This window comes from Wyeomyia smithii, chromosome 1 (genome assembly GCF_029784165.1).
Source record: "Wyeomyia smithii strain HCP4-BCI-WySm-NY-G18 chromosome 1, ASM2978416v1, whole genome shotgun sequence".
Taxonomy (NCBI): Eukaryota; Metazoa; Arthropoda; class Insecta; order Diptera; family Culicidae; genus Wyeomyia; species Wyeomyia smithii.
Window position 1 is genome coordinate 158732776 of NC_073694.1, and position 21064 is coordinate 158753839.

General features: G+C 38.6%; 1 protein-coding gene across 1 annotated transcript in view; it reads left to right on the forward strand.

Moving 5' to 3' along the window:
• The window catches only part of LOC129719080 (M-phase inducer phosphatase), a 260274-nt gene that overhangs the window by 58840 nt on the left and 180370 nt on the right, over nt 1-21064 (forward strand). The window contains exon 2 of the mRNA XM_055670470.1: nt 18968-19187. Within this exon, the coding sequence (XP_055526445.1) occupies nt 18968-19187 (220 nt within the window). The remainder of the gene's footprint in view (nt 1-18967; nt 19188-21064) is intronic.

The window sequence follows — 21064 nt, forward strand, 5'->3', positions numbered from 1 at the left end:
TTCACATAATATTGATAGAGGTTGTTGCAAGCACGAGATTTCCCGCCAAAATGACACGGACTTTCAGAAAATGGTCCTCAAAATGGATGAATCGAGTTCATAAAAATTTGTAGTAAAATTGTAATTGTACATTTTCGGGGATATTTTCACTTGATTAAATCATGCATTCAGTTGAATGTAATTCACGTAAAAAAGACTAACTAGCAGAGCTGATTCCACTTGCAAATCAACTTAAAAATCAGAGAAATTCGGAAATCTTGCATTGGCAATTCAACTGAAATTTCAAATAGAAGACAAATGAAAGCAAAAATATCATTAAAATCATATTACGCTGAATCAACTCTCCTGGAGAACATAAGAACTCTAAAATTCGGAAACCTGCGTATGATTTCAAACATACCGCGCAAAAAAAACATGTATAAATTTTTATTGACAAGATGACAAAACTATAGAATTCTAAAACACTACAGTTGGACAGCAATGGAAAAAGCCAAAATAACACAAATGATATAATGGTAAACATGTACAACAGTTTGAAAATAACAAAAAATGCTATGAAAAATTGAAAATTCGATAAAAGTAGTAAAATACACAACCGACGAACCGACAAAATAAACTAAATAACGTAACATGATCAAAAAAACAAAATTAATATCAATGAAAATAACAACAAGTGCTGATATTCGAGTTCCACATGCTAAATTATGTTTTTTAGAGCTCGTTTTTTAAAATTTTTAGTTAATTTGACGTAATTCACATTAACAATGTGAAGAACACAAATTGCATAAATGACAGTAAGGACATGAATGATTTAACAATAAGAATTGATAAATAAAAATAATACAAAAAAATACAAGTTATGAAATTAAAACAATTTTCTAATGTTATGAAAATGACAAAGTTCAATGACAAGAATATAGAAATAACAGGCACGTTAACAATTAAGTAATGATGAATCTGTTTAAAAAAATACAAAAAATGCAAAAATGCTAAATATCATACTTTTTTTTATATGTAGTGTAACAATGGCAAACTTGAGATATGTTCGAAAATTTCTCCAAAAGATAGAAAACGTTCACGCGTAACAAGGTAATAACAGTGAAATTAGAAAAAAGTAATACACTAAGGTCGCTTTTTACGCGGTTTTTTTACGCGGCTTTTTTTACGCGGATTCCGGAATTTACGCGGTTTTTTTACGTGAATTCCGAAATTTACGCGGTTTTTTTACGCGGATTCCGGAGTTTACGCGGTTTTTTTTTACGCGGATTCCGGAATTTACGGGGTATTTTTTTTTACGCGGATTTCGGTTCCTCTTCACTCGGATTGCAGAATTACCGCAGGTTTTTTTTACGCGGATTCCGGAATTTATGCGGTTTTTTTACGCGGATTCCGGAATTTACGCAACACGTGTCCCCCGCGTAAAAAGCGACCTTAGTGTACTAAAAATGCAATTGAGCAGTTAATACACGTTTGAACTTTTTTAGTATTATTTTTCTAAATTATCGACGGTTTTAGGAACAAAATTTACGCATCGAGCTGTCTTACTGTAGTCTTCTGTTTCCAGGAAGCTCCATTTATTCAGGTCATAATGCTATCATTATTTGAACAGGAACCCTTGATTTCGGTGGTGAAATGGCTACAGTTGCTCACCTCATGTACCAATTACTTTCTTCATAGTTCAGTTGTAATCACATCGTTATGGGTGTTATTTCATGAATGAGAGTATACATAAGATTTGGTTATCAAGCGTGGAGCGTTTATTTATTTATTTGAGTTTAGACGGTTCTCTTTGCACCTGAAATTATGTGTAGATGGCCTATATTTAACATTCATCGTCGAGTGCACATTTACACACATACCCACACTTACTATGGACAAACGCGCAGAAAAGAAACGGTGATCTCATTTCCTTTACCTTAACGAATCGAGACCGAACAGGATTCGAGAAGACTGCACATGCACACGTGTTGAGGATGTTCGGCACATCCGCGTAAGACTGTTCTTTTGGGTCTGACTCGCGGATGAAAGGATTAGGAGGCGGATCTTTTTTCGTCGATCGGATGGGAACGAAAGTGAAGGTGTTTCTTGTTGCTAGATATGCACGAGTTGAACTGAATGATGTAAGTTTATGCTTGTACCGGAGTCGGAAGTGAACACTTTACATTGTTCCTGTCGTTCAGCGTTACTGGCAAACAGTTGAATCAGAGATTTCTTCTTTGTGGCCTTTGTTAGTTTTTCATGTACATAATGTTTTTATGGGCTATACATTTCAGGAACCCCAACTGTTCTAGAAATAATAGACAAGGTTATATTTATTATATATTGTGCTGGAATATGCAGTATCACCAGTTCTTACAGGTTTAGCACAACTTCCTAGAACAAAATCAATTCTGTCAATTTGCTCTTCCATATTACCAGTCATACAATGAGACAACATGTAAGTCGTCTTTTTTCTGAACACGTGCGCCGCACAAGCCTCCCGCCCTTCTGTCACGTATGGCTGTATTCCAAGATAAAAAGCAATTCTTTTGTTATGCCATGAAGAATATATTTCCTGTTCCTTTCCAAAGTCTTTGTCTTCGAACGCGGAGAGTGGTGTGGGTGTCCTCAACCGTGTAGCATTACAACAATCCTAACAGGAACCATGGCATTGATTTCCGTTGAAACGAAACAAAATGTACACTTTTATGACTGCGCAAACGGTCAGTTTTGACCCCCCAGATTCTTGCCGGAGTTGATAGCCGTTAGAAGGAAAAACCGTTGCGACGTCCGTCGTCATCGTCGACGTCGTTATTGGCGGTAGCATTATAGTAATGCACCTGACTGCGTCACGCCGACCCGATTCCCGGCTAGCTAAGCAGGCGGGTCGTGCCTTCAAGAATCCGAAGAGGTCACGCCATATGGACAAGGAAACGAGTGCGCGCGCTCGCGCCACTTCACACTCCCGTGCACAATTCCGGTAAAGTCATTTCCATTTTGCCCCCTATCTTGTGCACTTGTTGCCCTCTTCGTGGCGGGTTGGCAAGCAATAGTCCGTCACACATGAAGGCACACAAACCTCGCAGGAGTCTCCGGAACAAGCGCGAAAGGAACCTGTCTTCATGCATTCGGTTATGGGTTTACTTTACGTTCTATGCTGTTGTGCTACATGTTACGCTTTACCCCACGATGATCGTTGGCGTTGTAATGGCCTTCGCCGGCAGGAAGAAGAATGTGGTTGCAATGTGTTTGTTGGCGGTGTTTACAATAATTAGAAAAACTTCTGCGGCGAATTAGGCCGTGAGAAGGAGTGAAAGGTTCAAGAAAGGGAGACGGTGAGTTTAGAGTTTTAGTTTTACACAAGAGTACACTCTACCTCTAAGACTGTGACAATTCTTTTTTTTACCGCAATACAATTGGACAATAACAGCGTAAAGTTTTGCCCTTGTTAATTTTAGTTGATGTGAAAACCCACATTTTTCATTTACAATATACCAAATTATTCCCACCTATTGACATTTTTAGAATAATTTGATAACATTAATTGGTAAGCGAGGAATCATGATTTTGACAAAACATTTTCAATATTTCGAATACGGCTTGTTCAATAGAACACTCAAAGCAAGCGACAAAATATGTCCCGGCACTCTATAAATTTCGTCCTGCAGTATAGTTCATTTCGTATGCAAATTATTTTATGTGTAGGATTTACTACATGTCTATTCGACTCATTCTAGTAAACACGGTGTAATTTCATAAATGAAACTTGAAAACTTGAAAATTCGCATACAATTTTTGAGAAAACAAATTCGCATCGTAACATTCTCGCACAACTTCAGTGTAATTGGTTTTACATTATTTTTTTTTTTTTTATTCTCGCTTATTTTCCGTCGGTCTATTTCCGCCACTGTTGTGGCCAATTACCGACGCCCAGGGAGGCGACTCCACACCCAGGTCCCTAACTCACGACCCGTTTATTAACGGACCGGCGCCAACGGCTTTACTTCCTCATGCGATGGAAGGCGTGATCCCAGAGATTTTTCGCCTCAGAAAATCTCCCGGTGTCGGCTAGGATTGAATCTAGACCAGTTGGGTTGGTAATGAGTGGATCACGCCACCTCACAACCATCGACACCTATGTCGGCGGTGGGATTCGAACCCAGGCGTCGAGCGTGGTTGGCGGAGACGTTACTATCAATATACCCGCAAAAAACTAAGAAAAGAAAAAAAGTGGCAATAATCAAAATACAAAAAACTACAATCGGCGACAAATAAATTACATATGTTATAAATATTTCAAGTTAGTGTGGGTAAAGTTGACAAAACATTCCCAAAATTTTGTGACATGTAACAAATTTGATTCAGTCATATTACCGGTGGAAAAGCGAAGCTTAGGAACTACTAACATCAGATCGACTTGAACTGTCCTACAGTACGGTCGCATGTTACCAACAGCTCGAGGCTAAGTCTTAGACTACCGAGAGACATTGAAATTTTTTTTTTCGCTTTAAACAGGCAATCTTCTTGAAAGGCTACCTGTTGAAACGCAAAGTAATAAATTTGTTTTGTTGTGAGTAAATTTGGTTCGAGTTATTTCTAATTAAATTCTATAGTGAAGTGAAAGTGTAGTGAAGTTTTCCAGTTATGCCTGGAAAAAATAAAAAAGCTCGCTTTGATGCGGCTTCAAGGAAACGTGAGGCATCCCTTCCAAGTGACACTGAAATTTCGACTAACAGGTATGATATTCTTTCTTCCGTTGGGGATCAAGAAATTCAAACTTCTCATACTGAGCATAAAGCCGTTATGAAGAAGGTTAAAGTTCCACTTATTGTGGTATATGTAGCAAATTTTAAAGCATTTCGATCAGAGCTTTCATCGTCTCTGTCGAATGTGAAAGTTAATTTTCAAATTGGCCGCCAAGGCGAAATTCGTATTTTGGCCGAATCTCTCGATGGCCATAAACATCTTTTACAGTATTTGACTGAAAAGATGTATAAATTTTATTCTTTTGATGCCAAAAACGAGAGACCGTTTAAGGCTGTTTTGAAAGGTCTTTCAAATGACCAAACTATTGAGGAAATTAAAGAATGTTTGTCAGAATCACTTGGTTTTGCTCCCAACCAAGTAATTTTGATGAAACGAAAGGCAAATGTCAAATGTCAAAGGCAAAGGCAAATTAATCAAACTGGAATACACCAGGAAAATTACTTAGTACATTATGATCGTACCAAAGTAAATAATTTGAAATGTTTGGAAAAAGCACGCGTTTTATTTAACGTGCGAATAAAGTGGGAAAATTTCAAGAGACATGGAGAAATCCATAATCTTACTCAATGTCGGAATTGTCAAGCCTATGGTCATGGAACTCGAAACTGCCATATGGCAGCAAAATGTATGATTTGTGGTGACACTGGTCACACGAAAGATATCTGCCCCGTGAAAGAGACCACTAATAGTTTCAAATGTGTAAATTGTGGGGGAAATCACAAATCTAATTTTTTTAATTGTCCTGTAAGGTCAAAAATTATTGCTTCCAGACAACGTAGGAATTCTAAACAACCTGTTGTCAATGTGGGTATACAAAAGACTTTCAATACTGTTCAGGCATCACCAGCACTTTCATTAGCAGGTGTGTCTGTAGGTAATAATTTAAATTCAGATAACAAATTTCAGACAAAAATCACAGGAGGGTTGTGTGCAAAGCCACGACCGCAAGGTTGAAGTAGAATACTTTTACACAGCTCTACTTACGGCTGTACATTAACCTACGGCCGGCGAATCGGTTCGCGCCGCTTTTCGCGTTTAGCCTGGCTTAATGCGCACGGCCAACACAATAGAAAGGTGTTTTCATATGAAAATTAGACATGGCTTTACTGGAGTAAGTGTTGGCAAATGCATCTACCGCTAATACCGCCGCTATCGTAAGAAAGCGCGTCGTTTCATGTGGGGAATAATATCAACAACGAAAAATGACGCGCGTCTAAGAACACCCGAACTATTTCGCCATGCCGCTTCCATTTACTTTCTTATAACATCGGCCTAATGGAAGTACCGGCTGCACCTACCGCTGAGGCTGTTACCATACTGCTACTGGCACCCAAAGCTATTAACTCTTCAAATTAAGTGTTTTATCTGTCCTCAAAAGAACAATTGTTCAATTCCATATCGGATATGATGCAATCGCATCTGTGTAATATTACCGACAGTAATATTCTTCTGAACAAAATGATCCAACTTTTCCATTAGAGAAAGTGTTGGCTGATGTACCGCAAAAATCTCGCCCGATCGCTTGCGTTGGCGTTCAGCCTGACAGAGGCCTGAGACGTGGTGACCAACCACAGGGCACGTGATTTGTTTAATTTGAAGGCAGCCACAGGCGCAACCCGCTGCTTCTTTTGTTACTGCTGAGTGCTGATATCTGCTGCTACTGCTGTCAACGTTGTGGACGGTCCATCCAGCTCGCCATCCGACTGATGAATGTAGCTAGTTTTCTCAAAAAAAAACTCTTTTATAGCCGAAGGGTGCTACGAAATATTCCACGCCTTTCTTTTCAGTTGTACCATTTTCTAATGTTCTTTAGACGAATTATTCCACAATTTGCATTTGATTTTTGTATCCAGCGAATAAACACCGATGGTGCTCTCACACACGCAACGATTCAACCCCTAACCGTATTGCGGCTTATAACAGCAAGCGATTTCGTTTGCTCGCTGTTGCGTGTTGCATCATGTTGCAACTTGGCAGGTGCGAGACGACGAAATTCTGTTCCTGCTGATTGATTGAATCGATTTCATATTAGCTCTGCATAGTCGAACTAACTGCTTTTGTGAATGCGTTCTAACAGGGTAGTTTGTTATTCAAAGTCGGTTATGCTGATCGCAGCCTTTGCGCTGTTCCTACAGTGGGGGGCTTACTAAATAAAGTAAAAATTAGACAACTACAACAGAATTTGATCGCATCCCGCACAGAATGTCTGCTTGTGTTGAAGCCAGAAAACTATTAACCTTCAATTACTTGTTTAGTTGCCTTGAAAAAGGCATTTTGCGGTTCAAAATCGGTTGCTGATCGCAACCTTTGAGCTGCCCTAACAGTGGAGGAATTAAGATGCACGGACAACATTCACTGTATGAATTAGACGGGCGCGACAGATTTAAATTGCTAGGATCCAACACAGAATGCTTGCTTGCGTTGTCAAAAATTATTAACTTTCAATGACTTGTTTATTTGCCTTGAAAAGGCATTTTGATGTTTAAAATTGGATTTCCTGATGGCAATCTTCATGCTGCCCCAACACGGGGGGAATAATGGCAGTCTGGCGACATACGCTGAGGAGAACAGGGCTAGTGCTGCTGCTAAGGCAGGACGACTGCTGTTGTCGCTGTCTAGAACTATTACGAGCGGCTTCGACTGAAACAGGCTCTTATATAGGCCAAATAGCATGTTTTCAATTGCAAGGTATATGATTCTGTCGACCGTGCTTGGGAAGCAATCATATAACGACCAATCAGAGGTCGAATTTTTCGTTTTGACAAGGCTTGACTATTTCAATAGTACAATAGTGTGAATAATAAAATTGCAATTATCTTCATTTGGGAAGAATCTTAGAAGATTTTCCAATCTATTGCTGCAAGAACGAAGGAAATCCATCTAATACTAACCGATTCATCAGCATTTGAAATTGGACATATTTTTCACTTTTTTCGGTTTTAGATTTTCATTTCACATCCCTATGTAGCCGAACTTCCTGAGAGAAGTATTCTACTTCAAAAATCCTGGTCAGGCAACACCAGGCTGTTCATATGCCAGTGTCCTTACAGGTAATATTTCAAATTCAAACAGTAACAAACCATTCGTGTTTGGTGCTGAAAAGTCAGCCAGTATTGATTTAGGTAGTCCAACTCCAGAAAAGATTGAATACCTACAACAATCCATGCTGCAGCTAATGTCCGTTTTGTTGAACTGTAACTCGATGTACGAGGCTGTTCAAGAAGGTATAAAATTTACAACTAATATTGTTATGAAATTGAAATTCAGCAATGATTTTAAATAATGCTGTAAATTTTCTAAATTGGAATGCTCGCTCTTTAAAAGCGAAAGAGTATGAATTTTTCAATTTTTTAACAGTCCACGATGTGCATATTGCAGTTGTGACTGAAACGCTTTTAAAGCCAAATATTAAACTAAAAAAGAACCCAAATTACATGGTTCATAGGTTTGATAGAATTGATGTTGCCGGTGGTGGAGTTGCAATAGTTATCCACCGTCGAATAAAACATCGTGTTTTACCCCATCTTGAAACCAAAGTTATCGAGAGTTTGGGAATTGAAATTGAAACAAGTATTGGCATTTTATTTATAGCCGCAGTGTATTTGCCTTTTCAATGCACTGGTGAGTGAAAAAATTATTTCAAGGGAGATTTGCAAAAACTCACAAGAAATAAATCTAAATTTTTAATCATCGGTGATTTTAATGCGAAACATCGATCTTGGAATAATGCTTAAAGCAATTCCAATGGAAAAATATTGTTTAATGATTGCTCGGCTGGATTTTATTCAGTTTTATTTCCAAATGGTCCTACATGTTATTCTTCTATTAGGAATCCATCTACAATTGATTTGGTACTAACAAATCAAAGTCATTCATGCAGTGATTTATTAACTCATGCTGACTTTGATTCTGATCATCTTCCCATAACATTTTCTTTTTCCCATGAAACTATTTTAAATTCCACTAGATCTGTGTTAAATTATCACAAGACTAATTGGGATAGATATCGTTCTACGATCGAAGAAAATTTGAATGATGATATTATTTTACAAAATAGTGCTGACATTGACAGAGCATTAGATAATTTTAGCAGCTTAATACTCAATGCCCGGAATTTATCAGTTCCTAAGGCTCGAGTGAAATTTAATGCACCAATTATTGACAGTGAACTTCAACTTCTTATACGTTTGAAGAACATACGGAGACGTCAATACAAAAGATCTCGTGATCCTGCTTTGAAAATTATTTTTCAAGAATTACAAAAGGAAATTAAACATAGATTCACTCTCTTGCGAAATGAGAATTTCATGAGAGAAGTTGAACAACTAAAACCTTGTTCAAAACCTTTCTGGAAACTTTCGAAAGTTCTTAAGAAACCTTCGAAGCCCATTCCAGTCCTTAAAGATGGTGATTGCATTTTTCTAACGAATGAACAAAAATCTCAAAAACTTGCTCAGCAGTTTGAGAGCGTTCATAACTCCAATTTGAACGTAGTAAGTCCTATTGAAAATGTAGTAAACCAAAAGTATGATCAGATCACCACCCAAGAATTTCTTTCTGAAGAGGTATTGGAAACAAACTTGAATGAGATGCGAACTATTCTCAAAAAATTCAAAAACATGAAAGCACCAGGAGATGATGGGATTTTCTATATCCTTATTAAACGACTTCCCGAAAACTCTTTAAATTTCTTGGTAAAAAATTTTAATAGATGCTTTGCACTAGCACATTTTCCTACGAAATGGAAAAATGCCAAAGTTACTCCAATTTTAAAACCCGAAAAGAATCCAGCTGAGGCATCAAGTTATCGACCAATTAGTTTACTTTCCTCTATTAGCAAACTTTTTGAAAGAATAATTCTCAATAGAATGATAACACATATTAATGAGAACTCAATTTTTGCAAATGAGCAGTTTGGTTTCCGCCATGGGCATTCCACTACTCATCAGTTACTTAGAGTAACAAATATGATTCGAACTAATAAATCTGAAGGCTATTCGACTGGAGCTGCGCTTCTAGATATAGAAAAGGCATTCGACAGTGTTTGGCATAAAGGTTTAATAGCGAAAATGTCAAATTTCAGTTTTCCGCTTTACCTTACAAAAATGATACAAAGTTATTTAACTGACCGCACTCTTCAGGTTAACTATCTAAATGGTAAATCTAAAAGATTGCCTGTTAGAGCTGGTGTACCTCAGGGGAGTATCTTGGGCCCAATCTTATATAACATTTTTACTTCTGATCTTCCTGATTTACCACCAGGTTGTGAGAAATCTCTGTTTTGTGACGATACAAGCATCTCCGCAGAAGGAAAAAGCCTTCGTGTTATATGCAGTCGGCTACAAAAAAGTTTAGATATATTTTCTTCATACTTGCAGAAATGGAAGATTTCCCCTAATGCTTCTAAAACACAGTTAATTATTTTTCCTCATAAGCCAAGAGTTTCATTTCTCAAACCCACCCATAACCACGTTATTAAGATGAACGGTGTGGTCTTAAATTGGTCTGATCAAGTTAGATACTTAGGGCTAATTTATGATAAGAATCTTACTTTCAAGGAGCACATTGAAAATATCCAGTCAAAGTGCAATAATATATCAAATGTTTATATCCTCTTATTAACAGGAATTCTAGACTTTGTCTCAAGAATAAACTGTTAATTTACAAACAAATATTTAGGCCAGCAATGTTATATGCAGTTCCCATCTGGACAAGTTGTTGTACAACCAGGAAGAAGACACTTCAAAGGATTCAGAATAAACTTTTGAAAATGATTTTGGAGCGTCCTCCCTGGTTTAGCACGAACGAGCTACATAGGCTCACTAATGTAGAAACATTAGAAAATATGTCAAGCCAAATTATCAACAAATTCCGACAAAAATCGTTGCAATCCTCAATTGCAACGATTAGCTCACTTTATAGTCAGTAAGATAGTTTTAAGTTTATTTTAAGTTTTGTTTTATTCCTTTTTTTCCTTGACAAGTAGGTTTAATAATTTTCCTACAATTACATTAACTTAACTGCGAAAGCTTATAACATAAATAATATAAAAAAGCGTACAAATACATATATATATATATATATATATATATATATATATATATATATATATATATATATATATATATATATATATATATATATATATATATATATATATATATATATATATATATATATATATATATATATATATATATATATATATATATATATATAATAGTGTTGAAATATCACCATTTGTGGCAGAACACACAATACTAATTCTGAATAGATATTAGTACATAAATAAATCATTACAAACATTCCCCCCTATTAAAAGAAAAAAAAAAAAGTTCTACTAACATTATTGCGCTGCCGAACTTTTACGTGTCTGTTTATTGAACACAGACTTTCCAGTCAACTATAAGTATACAGTAGGGGTGGGCAACATTTCTTATCCGAAAACCTTGAAACTTTTTATTTCGGTTAAATTGAACACTTTGAGCCATTGGCTCCCAACCTTTTGGACTCTGCGGCCTCTTTTGCTAAACACAAAGAGCTTCGCGACCCCTGACCCCAGTTATAAAACTTGAAGGAAGTTTACTAATACCAAAAATAATCATGACAACAAACGTTCTTGAGTTTCAATTTGTATGACCACTGCGATCTAAATAGCAATACAGGTCGGACTCAAAAAAAAAAATCGTTCCGGATAATCGAGTTTTCCGGATAATCGAATCACAGAAAAAATTCTAAAATTGGCAATTAACGATTATAAAATTTATATTTATTTTTTTTTAATTTCACTTGTTTGATGCAGTTGCGTAACCAGAAATTATTTCTGAGGGGAAAAGGTATAAAATTTTTAGAAGCAAAATAAATAAATTGGACATTGATTATTTTCACTTAATTCAAACATGTTCCAAACATGTCAGAAGTAACATAAATGGTAGCAACCATGCCAGAAGGAATGGTGAAGGTAAAATTTCTAATTAAAAATAAAATTAAGAACGAACGGATAATCGAGTCTAAAATTCCGGATAATCGAATTCCGAATAATGGAGTTTTCGAATAATCGAGTCTCCAGAAAATCGAGTCCGACCTGTACCTGAGTAATTATTTAGGTTAAACTCTAGGATTTCCGTCTTTACCTACTATCTCCTATCTAGAAAAAAAAATCAATTACTTGTCAAATTTACCAAAAGCTTCGCGTTCCCCCTACCGGTTAAGAACCACTGCTCTAAGCTTACTACGGATATCGTTTCAGTTCCACTACATAGGGGTGTGAAATGAGAATCTAAAAACGGAAGCAGGGATATATGTCCAATTTCAAATGCTTAAAGGTCGGTTAGTTAAGTAAGTCTCAGAATATTGTACCTAGTTGACCGGGAATGCACTCTTTAGGCTATATAAAGGCTTGCTTCTGCCTAAACTAAACATTTTATTTGGGAAGGACGGTCCTTACTTAATAGTAGCTCATAGAAGTAGCGGGTAACAACAGCGGTAGTGGCAGCGGGTACCAGCAGTGGTTGCGGTTGCATTAGACTTGCCAATTTTTTTTTCGGCTCGAAAAAAAAAAACATTCTACTAGCAGATGGTGGTATACAAAGTTAGTATCACGTTTTCTGGATTCTGGCAATCATAATCTGCCGGCCGTGTCTAGTTTCCAATGCGAAGACAACATTCCACTGTTGTTGTCTTACTTTACCTTACCAATCAGACGAGAGCCGTAATGGTTCGTGCTGTATCAAGAAGTTGTCGCTATGCTGCTCGGTTTTGGGCTGTGTTTCGCCAGTTTCCCAGGCGTCTCATCACTCGCAAGTCTCTATCGATCTGGTCGAGCCATCGTGCACACTGCGCCCATTTATTTCTGGTGCCGGAAGGGCTGCTGAAGAGAAGTGATTTCAAGGGTTGTCGTCCAGCATCCTTACGATGGACCAGCCCACCGCAAGCTAATGACTTTCGCCAGGTGAGTAATGGGGTTTTCTCCAAGTAGCGCATGCAGCTCGTGGTTTATGCGCCGTCGCCATTCTCCGTCGTCCATCTGTACTCCACCGTAGATAGTCCGCAGTCGAAACGTTCCATACGAAAACTCCAAGGGCGATAAGATCCTTCGCGAGAAGCGTTGTTGTCTCGATTCCGCAGAGGACTACCGGTCTTATCAGGGTTTTGTACAGCGTCAACTTCGTACGTCGTCGCACTCGACTCGATCGAAGTGTCTTCCGAAGTGAAAAGTAGGCACGATCTCTTTGTTGGTGTTATAGTCATCGGTCACCAGTGACCCCAAACACACGAACTCGTCAACCACTTCAAGCTCATCGCCGTCTACAGCGTTCTGTAGAAATGATGCTCTGCTTTGAGCTCTTCGATAGAAGCGAGGCAAGCCTTGACGTTACGTAAACATTCTACTACGTCCAATTCTTTTGTTTGCAAAATTTGATACAGTACATCTGTATGTGCAAAAATATTAGCAAAAAGTTTGAGCAAGAATACGGTATTGAATTCAAGCATGAATGCGTGAAAACCTCTGGCTGTTGTACAAGTTTCAGCATCAAAGACACTGTCGCCAAGATAAATCTCACCTAAACATTCATTAATCGCTGCATAATTCGAATCAATTATTTTGATCATACGCGAATTATACGACCATTTGGTCTTGCAAACATTTGGTATGTGGGTCTCCATAAATTGCTTTAATGTCTCGCTGCGTTTAGGTGACTGCGAGAAAAATGCCGCGAGTGATGAGATCGTGTTGGAAAACCTTGCTGATTTCTTGTTATTTGTGCACGAGTGAAGTAGCACCAAATTAAGCACATGTGCGCGGCAGTGGATATATCCAGCTTTTGGAAACCGTTGCTTCACCAATGTTTGCACTCCAGATTTGTCCCCGGACATTACAGCAGCTCCATCATAGCTCTGAGCTACAACTTTGTCACCATCAAGACCAAAATACGCTGCTATTTCATCAACGTGTCCGGCCAACGCAGCGGCGGTTTTGTCACTGCTAACGTCTGCCAATCTAACGAGCCTTTCAACTGGTGTTCCTAAAATTTTGATGAACAAAAAAATGTTTGAGCCTCGTTGAATTAAAAAAAAATCAACTATTTGTTAACATATTTGCAAAATTTATTTTATGAATATTTCTTACCATCGGGTCGTAAGTAGCGCAGCGTACAAGATAGTTGCGATAACCGAGCCGAATCTGTTGATTCATCCATCATAATGGACACGAACTCAGCATCAAGAACTTCTCTTTTAATTGTTTGAAGCATGTAGCTTTCAATGCATTCTATAAGCTCGTTCTGAATTCCTCCCGACGTTCCGCTGAAAACTTTATTATTTATAAAATCCTGGAACGCTGGATCCCTGGCGGCGATCAACGTGCAGAGGTCTTTATAATTTCCTCTGTTCGTGGAATCGGAACATTCATAATGTCCGCGAAAGGCGAGACCGTGAGTGCCAAGGAACAGGTGATCTCAATTAAAGTTCGCATACCCTTCCGGTTTTTCGTTACTTCTTCGTTATGCTTATTGCGGGCGATCTGCCGGCTATGGTCAAGTGCTTCGTCTATCCTCATTTGCCCGAACATCGATAAGGCAAGTGAATTGTTTATGTGATCTTTAGAGCTCGAATGCGTTTTAATTGACGCAGAAAGGTGATTCAGATCACTATATCCTTCCTTGCTCCAAACATTTTTTTCATTGGCGCTACGGAAAAGCAAACATGGCCAGCAGAAAAGTTTATTTAATTTCGCCGATCCACACAGCCATTGCTGGTCATACGATGACACATTAAAGTTGCGGGACATAATTTTCCCCTTCAACTTATACGTGGATTTTAATTGTTCCATAGGTGGACGAGGAACCGGATGTCCAATAACTTTAATTTTTTCTTCCATGGTTCTGGCGGCAAACGGGCGCTTTAGCATTTGCTCAATAATGCAATGATCCATAACGTTGTCCATCTGGAAATCCACGCAAACAATCTCCAGTAGGTATATGGTAGTTTGTGATGATTAATTGAAATATAATATGATGAAGTAATTAAGCTTTACTCACCACGTATCGTTCCTTAAACGAGATTGAAATTTCACACAAGAAAGCAACAGAAATTTGAAAGATGGAGCAATGGTAGTCTTAGCCGTCACAAACAAATCAAAAGCAACCGTAACGTGAGCAGTCAAACATGTACTATACCGACTATACCATTCTAGTTACCATACTATGGTTCAAGTTATTGAATGAACGACATCGAGAAAAAAGGCTTGAATCGAAACCACACATCAACGAAAAAACACCACTACATCTACAATAACCATGAATGAATTTGTTCGATTTTTCATTTGTATCGCACTCAGCGCTGCGCGACACTTTTTTTCTCACGTGAAGAATAATGTCATCAATGAGGAAATACATGAAAACCCTTCGCTGCACTCTCGGCTTTGCATCGACCTGACGCTCGCTTGAGCGTTGAGAGCTGTGTACTCTCGCGGCCTCTCTCAAATTTCAATGAACGAACATCAAAGAATGGTGGGGGTCGGCGTCGGCGGTATCGTTTCCATCGGCTTGGTTCAACATAATTTTTGAACCGCAAATGTCATTTTTACGCAAGGCTGCGCATTAGTAGTGGTGCACGCTTTATGTACATAACTGGCTGCGTACGCTATAGTACTTGAAAATGCAGAGAAGTGTTTGAATGAATGCTAGTTCAGATAAATGATTTGAACAAACGGTAGTCATTACTGCTTATCTCGTTGTGTTGTGTTGTATTACGGGTGGGCTGTGTTGCGGGTGGGTTGAGTAGTGTAGAGTGTGTTTAGCCAGGTTATATTCTTCACGGTGGAGAAATAAATAGAAATTGAAATTGGTGGAAATAAATTGAAAATCAAAAAAATGTTCTAATGTTCGAAATAACATTAAGGTTACAAGAAAACTTAATGATGTCAGATCCATGCTACAAATGAGAAATAATTCGAGTAATTGTTCCGAAATTGTCTACCTGTCCTATGAACAGGTTGAACAGGTGGACGAGACGCCTCTGTCTGTGAGAGTATTTTGAAGGCGATTAGCGAGATACCGCGGTAGTTGCGGCACTCCACCTTGTCACCTTTCTTGTAGATGGGGCAGCCAATTCTCTTCATCCACTCGTCTGGCAGTTTTCCATTCTCCCAAATCCTGGAAATAACCCATTGCAGCGCTCTAGCCAGCGCCTCTCTCCCATGTTCAAAGAGCTCGCTTAGCAGTGCGTCTTTGCCTGCGGCTTTATTGTTTTTCAGCTTCCAGATCTCACAAAGAACTTCGTGAACATCGGGGGCTGGTACTCAGTCATCTGCTGCTGGTGCTTCTAGTTCAGTTCCTGCTCCGCTTTGTTTACTGTATCGCCATAGTTGTAGAACCGGCCTTTTATTCTCAACAAACACAACCTGTCGTTGATCGTCTGCCACTTGATCACACGACTCTGCATCCTGCCAAGCTCTATAGACCCGGTACCATGCTCATTGGTTGTTCCGCCGTTCTGGTAGTACTGTGCCCTGCGGCTACAAATTCTCCGTACCTTCTTTTCTTTTCGGCAAAGCTCCTGGAGCGCAACAATGTCGAAGTGGTGGGATTCTAGCTGATCCAGCAAAATTCAGTTGCCACCTGGATTGTTCAGCGATCTACATTTACCGAGCTTCCAATTGTCCTCCTTATTTCATCGCCTAGGTCGTTGCCGATTGTTCCGCTCCGTGTTCAACTCTTGGCTGTTCGTAGAATTTTAATTTCGGGATGCTGCCTTACTAGAACTGCGGATGCCTAGTCTCACGACGGGGCTGCCATCCTGGATGTAGTTGGCGAGACACCACATTTTGTAATTCAGCCGTCCGTTCCGGATCAGACGCTGTTTGAGCCGCCAGCAGAACATGCAGAACAGACGCTCAGGTGAGCTGCCCCCGAGGAGAACAGCTCCTCTTCCCTGTCAGCATACGACCAAGTTCCCACCGGTTCACCGATCGTCCCTTGGTTGCTCGTATCCCAGTCGGTACCTCGTGGAGGTAGGGATAGAAGTTGTAGGGTATGCTGCTTTGAACCACACTGGGGTCTATTTTATGCCAACTAGTACGCGTGAACTGCTGGTACGCACTGCCCAGCCGTTCACCAACCACTGTTGTTGTCAGAGTGCCCTAATTCCCACTGTAAGGGAAAGCACAGAGATGCGAGAGCAGCATCATATCCGATTTTAAGTTGAACACCAACTGTCCTTTTGAGGAAAACGAATAAATAATTGAAGATTTAATATTATCTCATTGTGCGTAAGATCAATAACAAGAACTTTTATCCAACACTAATAGAATAACTCAGTGGAAATAATGAAAAATCACTCAAAAAGATTTAAAATGGCATTTGAGGTCGTTTTACATGGTGAAATTCGAGATGTTGACTGGGATCGATTTACAGACTTTAAATATCATCCCTTTAGAATAAGTTGGTATTTGGCCTAGAATGGCCAAATACCAGCTTATTCTAAAGATACTATATTCAAAGTCTGTAAATTGATCCCAGTTCTTCAGGATCTTTTCAGGGCCACCACATTATATTCAGTTTTTTTTTATAAGGCGTCGTACACAAATTACGTAACGCTAAAAATGTAAATTTCAGTTTCCCTCCCCCCCTAATGTAACGATAGGTAACGTTCGACATGGCTCCCCCCCCCTAAAATTACGTAACGCTGATCAGTCTGTCTCCCCTCCTAAATTTTCAATTTCGAGCAAACATCACAGTTACGTAACTGTCTCTGCTACGCCCCCTCCCCCCTACGTAACAATAAATAACGCGGACTCAACCCCCCTCCCTCCATTCACGGCGCCTTAGTGTTTGATAATAGTTATTGACATTGATATAGGATAATTTATTGTAATCTTAGCGTTTATCATTCAATTATTTGTAGTTCTACATAAACCTTGCGGCCGTGGCTTTCCATACACCCTTCAAGTTATCGTCCAATTAGTTTACTCTCTTCTACAAGCAAACTTTTCGAAAGAATGATTCTTAATAGAATGATGACACATATCAATAAAAATTTAATTTTTGCAAATAAGCAGTTAAATATTTAGGGCTAATTTATGATATAAATCCTACCTTCAAGGAGCATATTAAAACTATCCAAACAAAGTGCAATAAATATATAAAATGTTTGTATCCTCTTATCAACAGAAATTCTAGACTTTGTCTCAAGAATAAACTGTTAATTTACAAACAAATATTTAGACCAGCAATGTTATATGCAGTCCCCATTTGGACAAGTTGTTGTACAACCAGAAAGAAGATGCTTCAAAGGATTCAGAACAAACTTCTGAAAATGATATTGAAGCGTCCTCCGCTGGTTTAACACGAATGAACTACACAGGCTTACTAATGTGGAAACATATAATATGTCAAACCAAATTATCAATAAGTTCCGACAAAAATCGTTGCAATCCTCAATTACAACGATTAGCTCACTTTATGGTCAGTAAGATAGGTGTAAGATTATATTAAGGTTTAGTTTTAAATCCCTTTTTTTTCTTGACAACTAGGTTTACAATTTTCTTACAATTATATTCACTTAACTGAGGAAGCAATAACAATCTTTTAATGAAATAAAGCTTAAAATATATGTAATAGTGTTGATATGTCACCGTTTGTGGCAGAACACACAATGAAAATTCTGAATAAATATTAGTAAATAATTAATTCATCACAAAACATCCCCCCTATTAAAAAAAACGTTATTTGATGAAAATATTTTTAAAAATTTTGATGGAGACATGTCTTATATAAAATTTTGCGTATTATAGTCACACGAATACTAATTTTTAGGAAATGATTTTTAAATGTTTTCAAACGCAAAAATTACACTTCATTATCTAGATTTTTTTTTCATATCAGTAAACCTAAATATATTTTTTCATATCAGTAAACCCAAATATATTTTTTCATATCAGTAAACCCAAATATACCATTAATTTATTGTGATAGAGAATAGTAAATACTTTACGTCGTCTTTTGACAAGATTCCAGAGAATAAAAGTTTCATTACGTAAATGATGATGTGGTTGATGCCCCCCAACTGAACCGGAATCAAACCGGATAATGGTTCACATTCATATGTTCAAATTTTAAACTCCGCTTATCAGTTATTTACTTCTGCGTTCTGTTACACGATTGTAGAATTAATTGCTTTCTTTCATTCGTTCTGTTCGCGTTTTCCTGTTTGTATGTAGCTAAATCAACTGACTTGAAGTCCCTGCTGGAGACCAGTGCTGCAGACAGTGATGACGGCGATCAGCAGGAGCAAACTTTACCCACACTTCTTCAGAAGCACTCCCAGCCACAGAGAGCGGAAGGCGGTTCCAGTGATGCTAGCAGCGGCGCCGAAATCGTGCACAGCGACTGCGGTGACATTCCGGACAATCCCTCAAACAAAGATCTAGACGATAAAAGGTAAGTTCAGTTGACAAGTCGATTATCGATCGGGCAAGTTGCCCAACATTGCAGAATCCCGATTGTCGATCGGTTTGCCGCCCCGTTTATCCCATACTCTTCGGACTTTCGGTGCAAATTTCTCCGAAATAACGGCGTGATGGCGCCAGGTATCTGGTATCCTCCAAGCTTTTGTTTAAAGGCCCCGAAAATTGTTCTGCAACAAAACAGTCATTAAATGGAAGTCGTTTTTCAACTTTAGGATAAGTTTCACGCTGTGACGGGCTTGCGTTTGCGAAAATAAAAAAAAGGCGAGCGCCATGCGGGCACAAGTGTATGATTTAGCTCTACAACACAGAACGAAACCTGCGTGTAGTGCGTTCTGGAAGGTCGGCATTTTGGAAAATCGATTTTTCACAGTCAACAGGGTTTTAACTTTGAGAGGCATGACATCACGATCAGCAGGTTGTTTTTTTTCTAAGAAAAAAAAAAGAAGATTGAAAAAATGGAATGAAATTACTGTATTTTCCTAAACTCGCTTCAAGATTTGTTTGCTACTTTCAGCACTTTGCTACCAATTGACTTTACTAAATCCTCTGCACCGACAACTAATTTTCACAATTGATCTCATAAAACAATTGTCGCTTCTAGGAATCATACTTTCTCTTCGTTTACAAATGGGAATATAATTTTAAAAGTTTCAGTACCAGCTTTTTATATCACACACCCTGCATTGGTCATAACGTAATAATAAAATAATTTGATGCATTGAGAAGAGTGGAAATTTAAAAATTGCTTCCACTGTTCGAAAGACTTTTTAGAACTCGGGTAATTACTTTGTGAGAGCTGTTTCAGAAGGAGTTGGCGCCAGTGATTTGTACTACCCAGAAGGAGTTACTTGAAAAAGAAGAAAAAAATAACGTCGTAAAAGGTGTCGTTAGCAGCAGATTTGCTTCTCTCGAGCTGTCGAAACCTTCGAACCCATTGTCGATAAGAAGTGTTTATTTAAATGTTGCTCCTAACGGTCACCTGCGTGTTTCGAAATTTTGCATAGTTCTGGGTAAACTATAACCGGAAATGGCTCCGAATTGCCTACGAAATCAATCGGTTGTTTGTTCATTCGACTAAGATAAGGCATCCAACGGTCGTCCGTCAGTACAGCTAGCTGGTAGCGAAAATTTGTCAAGGTGCGAAAGATAGATCTGCTGGAAAAACTCGATTGCGCCACGAAAACCGGCGCTCCATGGCAGGTATCGTGAGAAGTAAAGGTTGAGTGAGAAAGTCAGCAGGTAATTCATGACAAGGCGCTCTTTGCGCACCGCAAAGCACCTTTTTCCTGAACCTGCTGCCGCCGTAAAACTAATTGCACCCTTCGGCTCTTTGCCCTTACTTCACTCGTTTCACGCACAAATTATGCAAAAATAGCTACAAATTTAGAAAACAACAAAAAACTGAAAATTAATGACTGGCATACATTGGTACAAAATCTGCTGGTAATTATCCGTCATGCGGCTCTCCAAAGCGCACACCCTCTAGAGAGATTGATGGCCATCTAGAAGACCAAGGAGAACGAGCATACTTTTCGATTGTTGCAAATCACTGCACCGCAGTCGGGAGTCCTTTTAAGTTTGACTCGCAGTATGGTGCAACTTTTTTTGAAAATCTCTCGAGCATGAAACTGATTTGTGTTTTTTTTTTTTCAAAATTACATTCTAACCTAGCAAACCTGAAGAGGTCCTTTGTTTCGATGGATAATTTCGTGCCTATTTTCACTGAGCCCCGTGGTACTTGACTCGCTCCCGAGCGCAGGATTTTCTAGCCAAGTGTGACTACATTATTTTGATATTGTATTTTCTTAGTTGTTTTATGAGATAATGGGTACTTCAATTCGGTTGTGT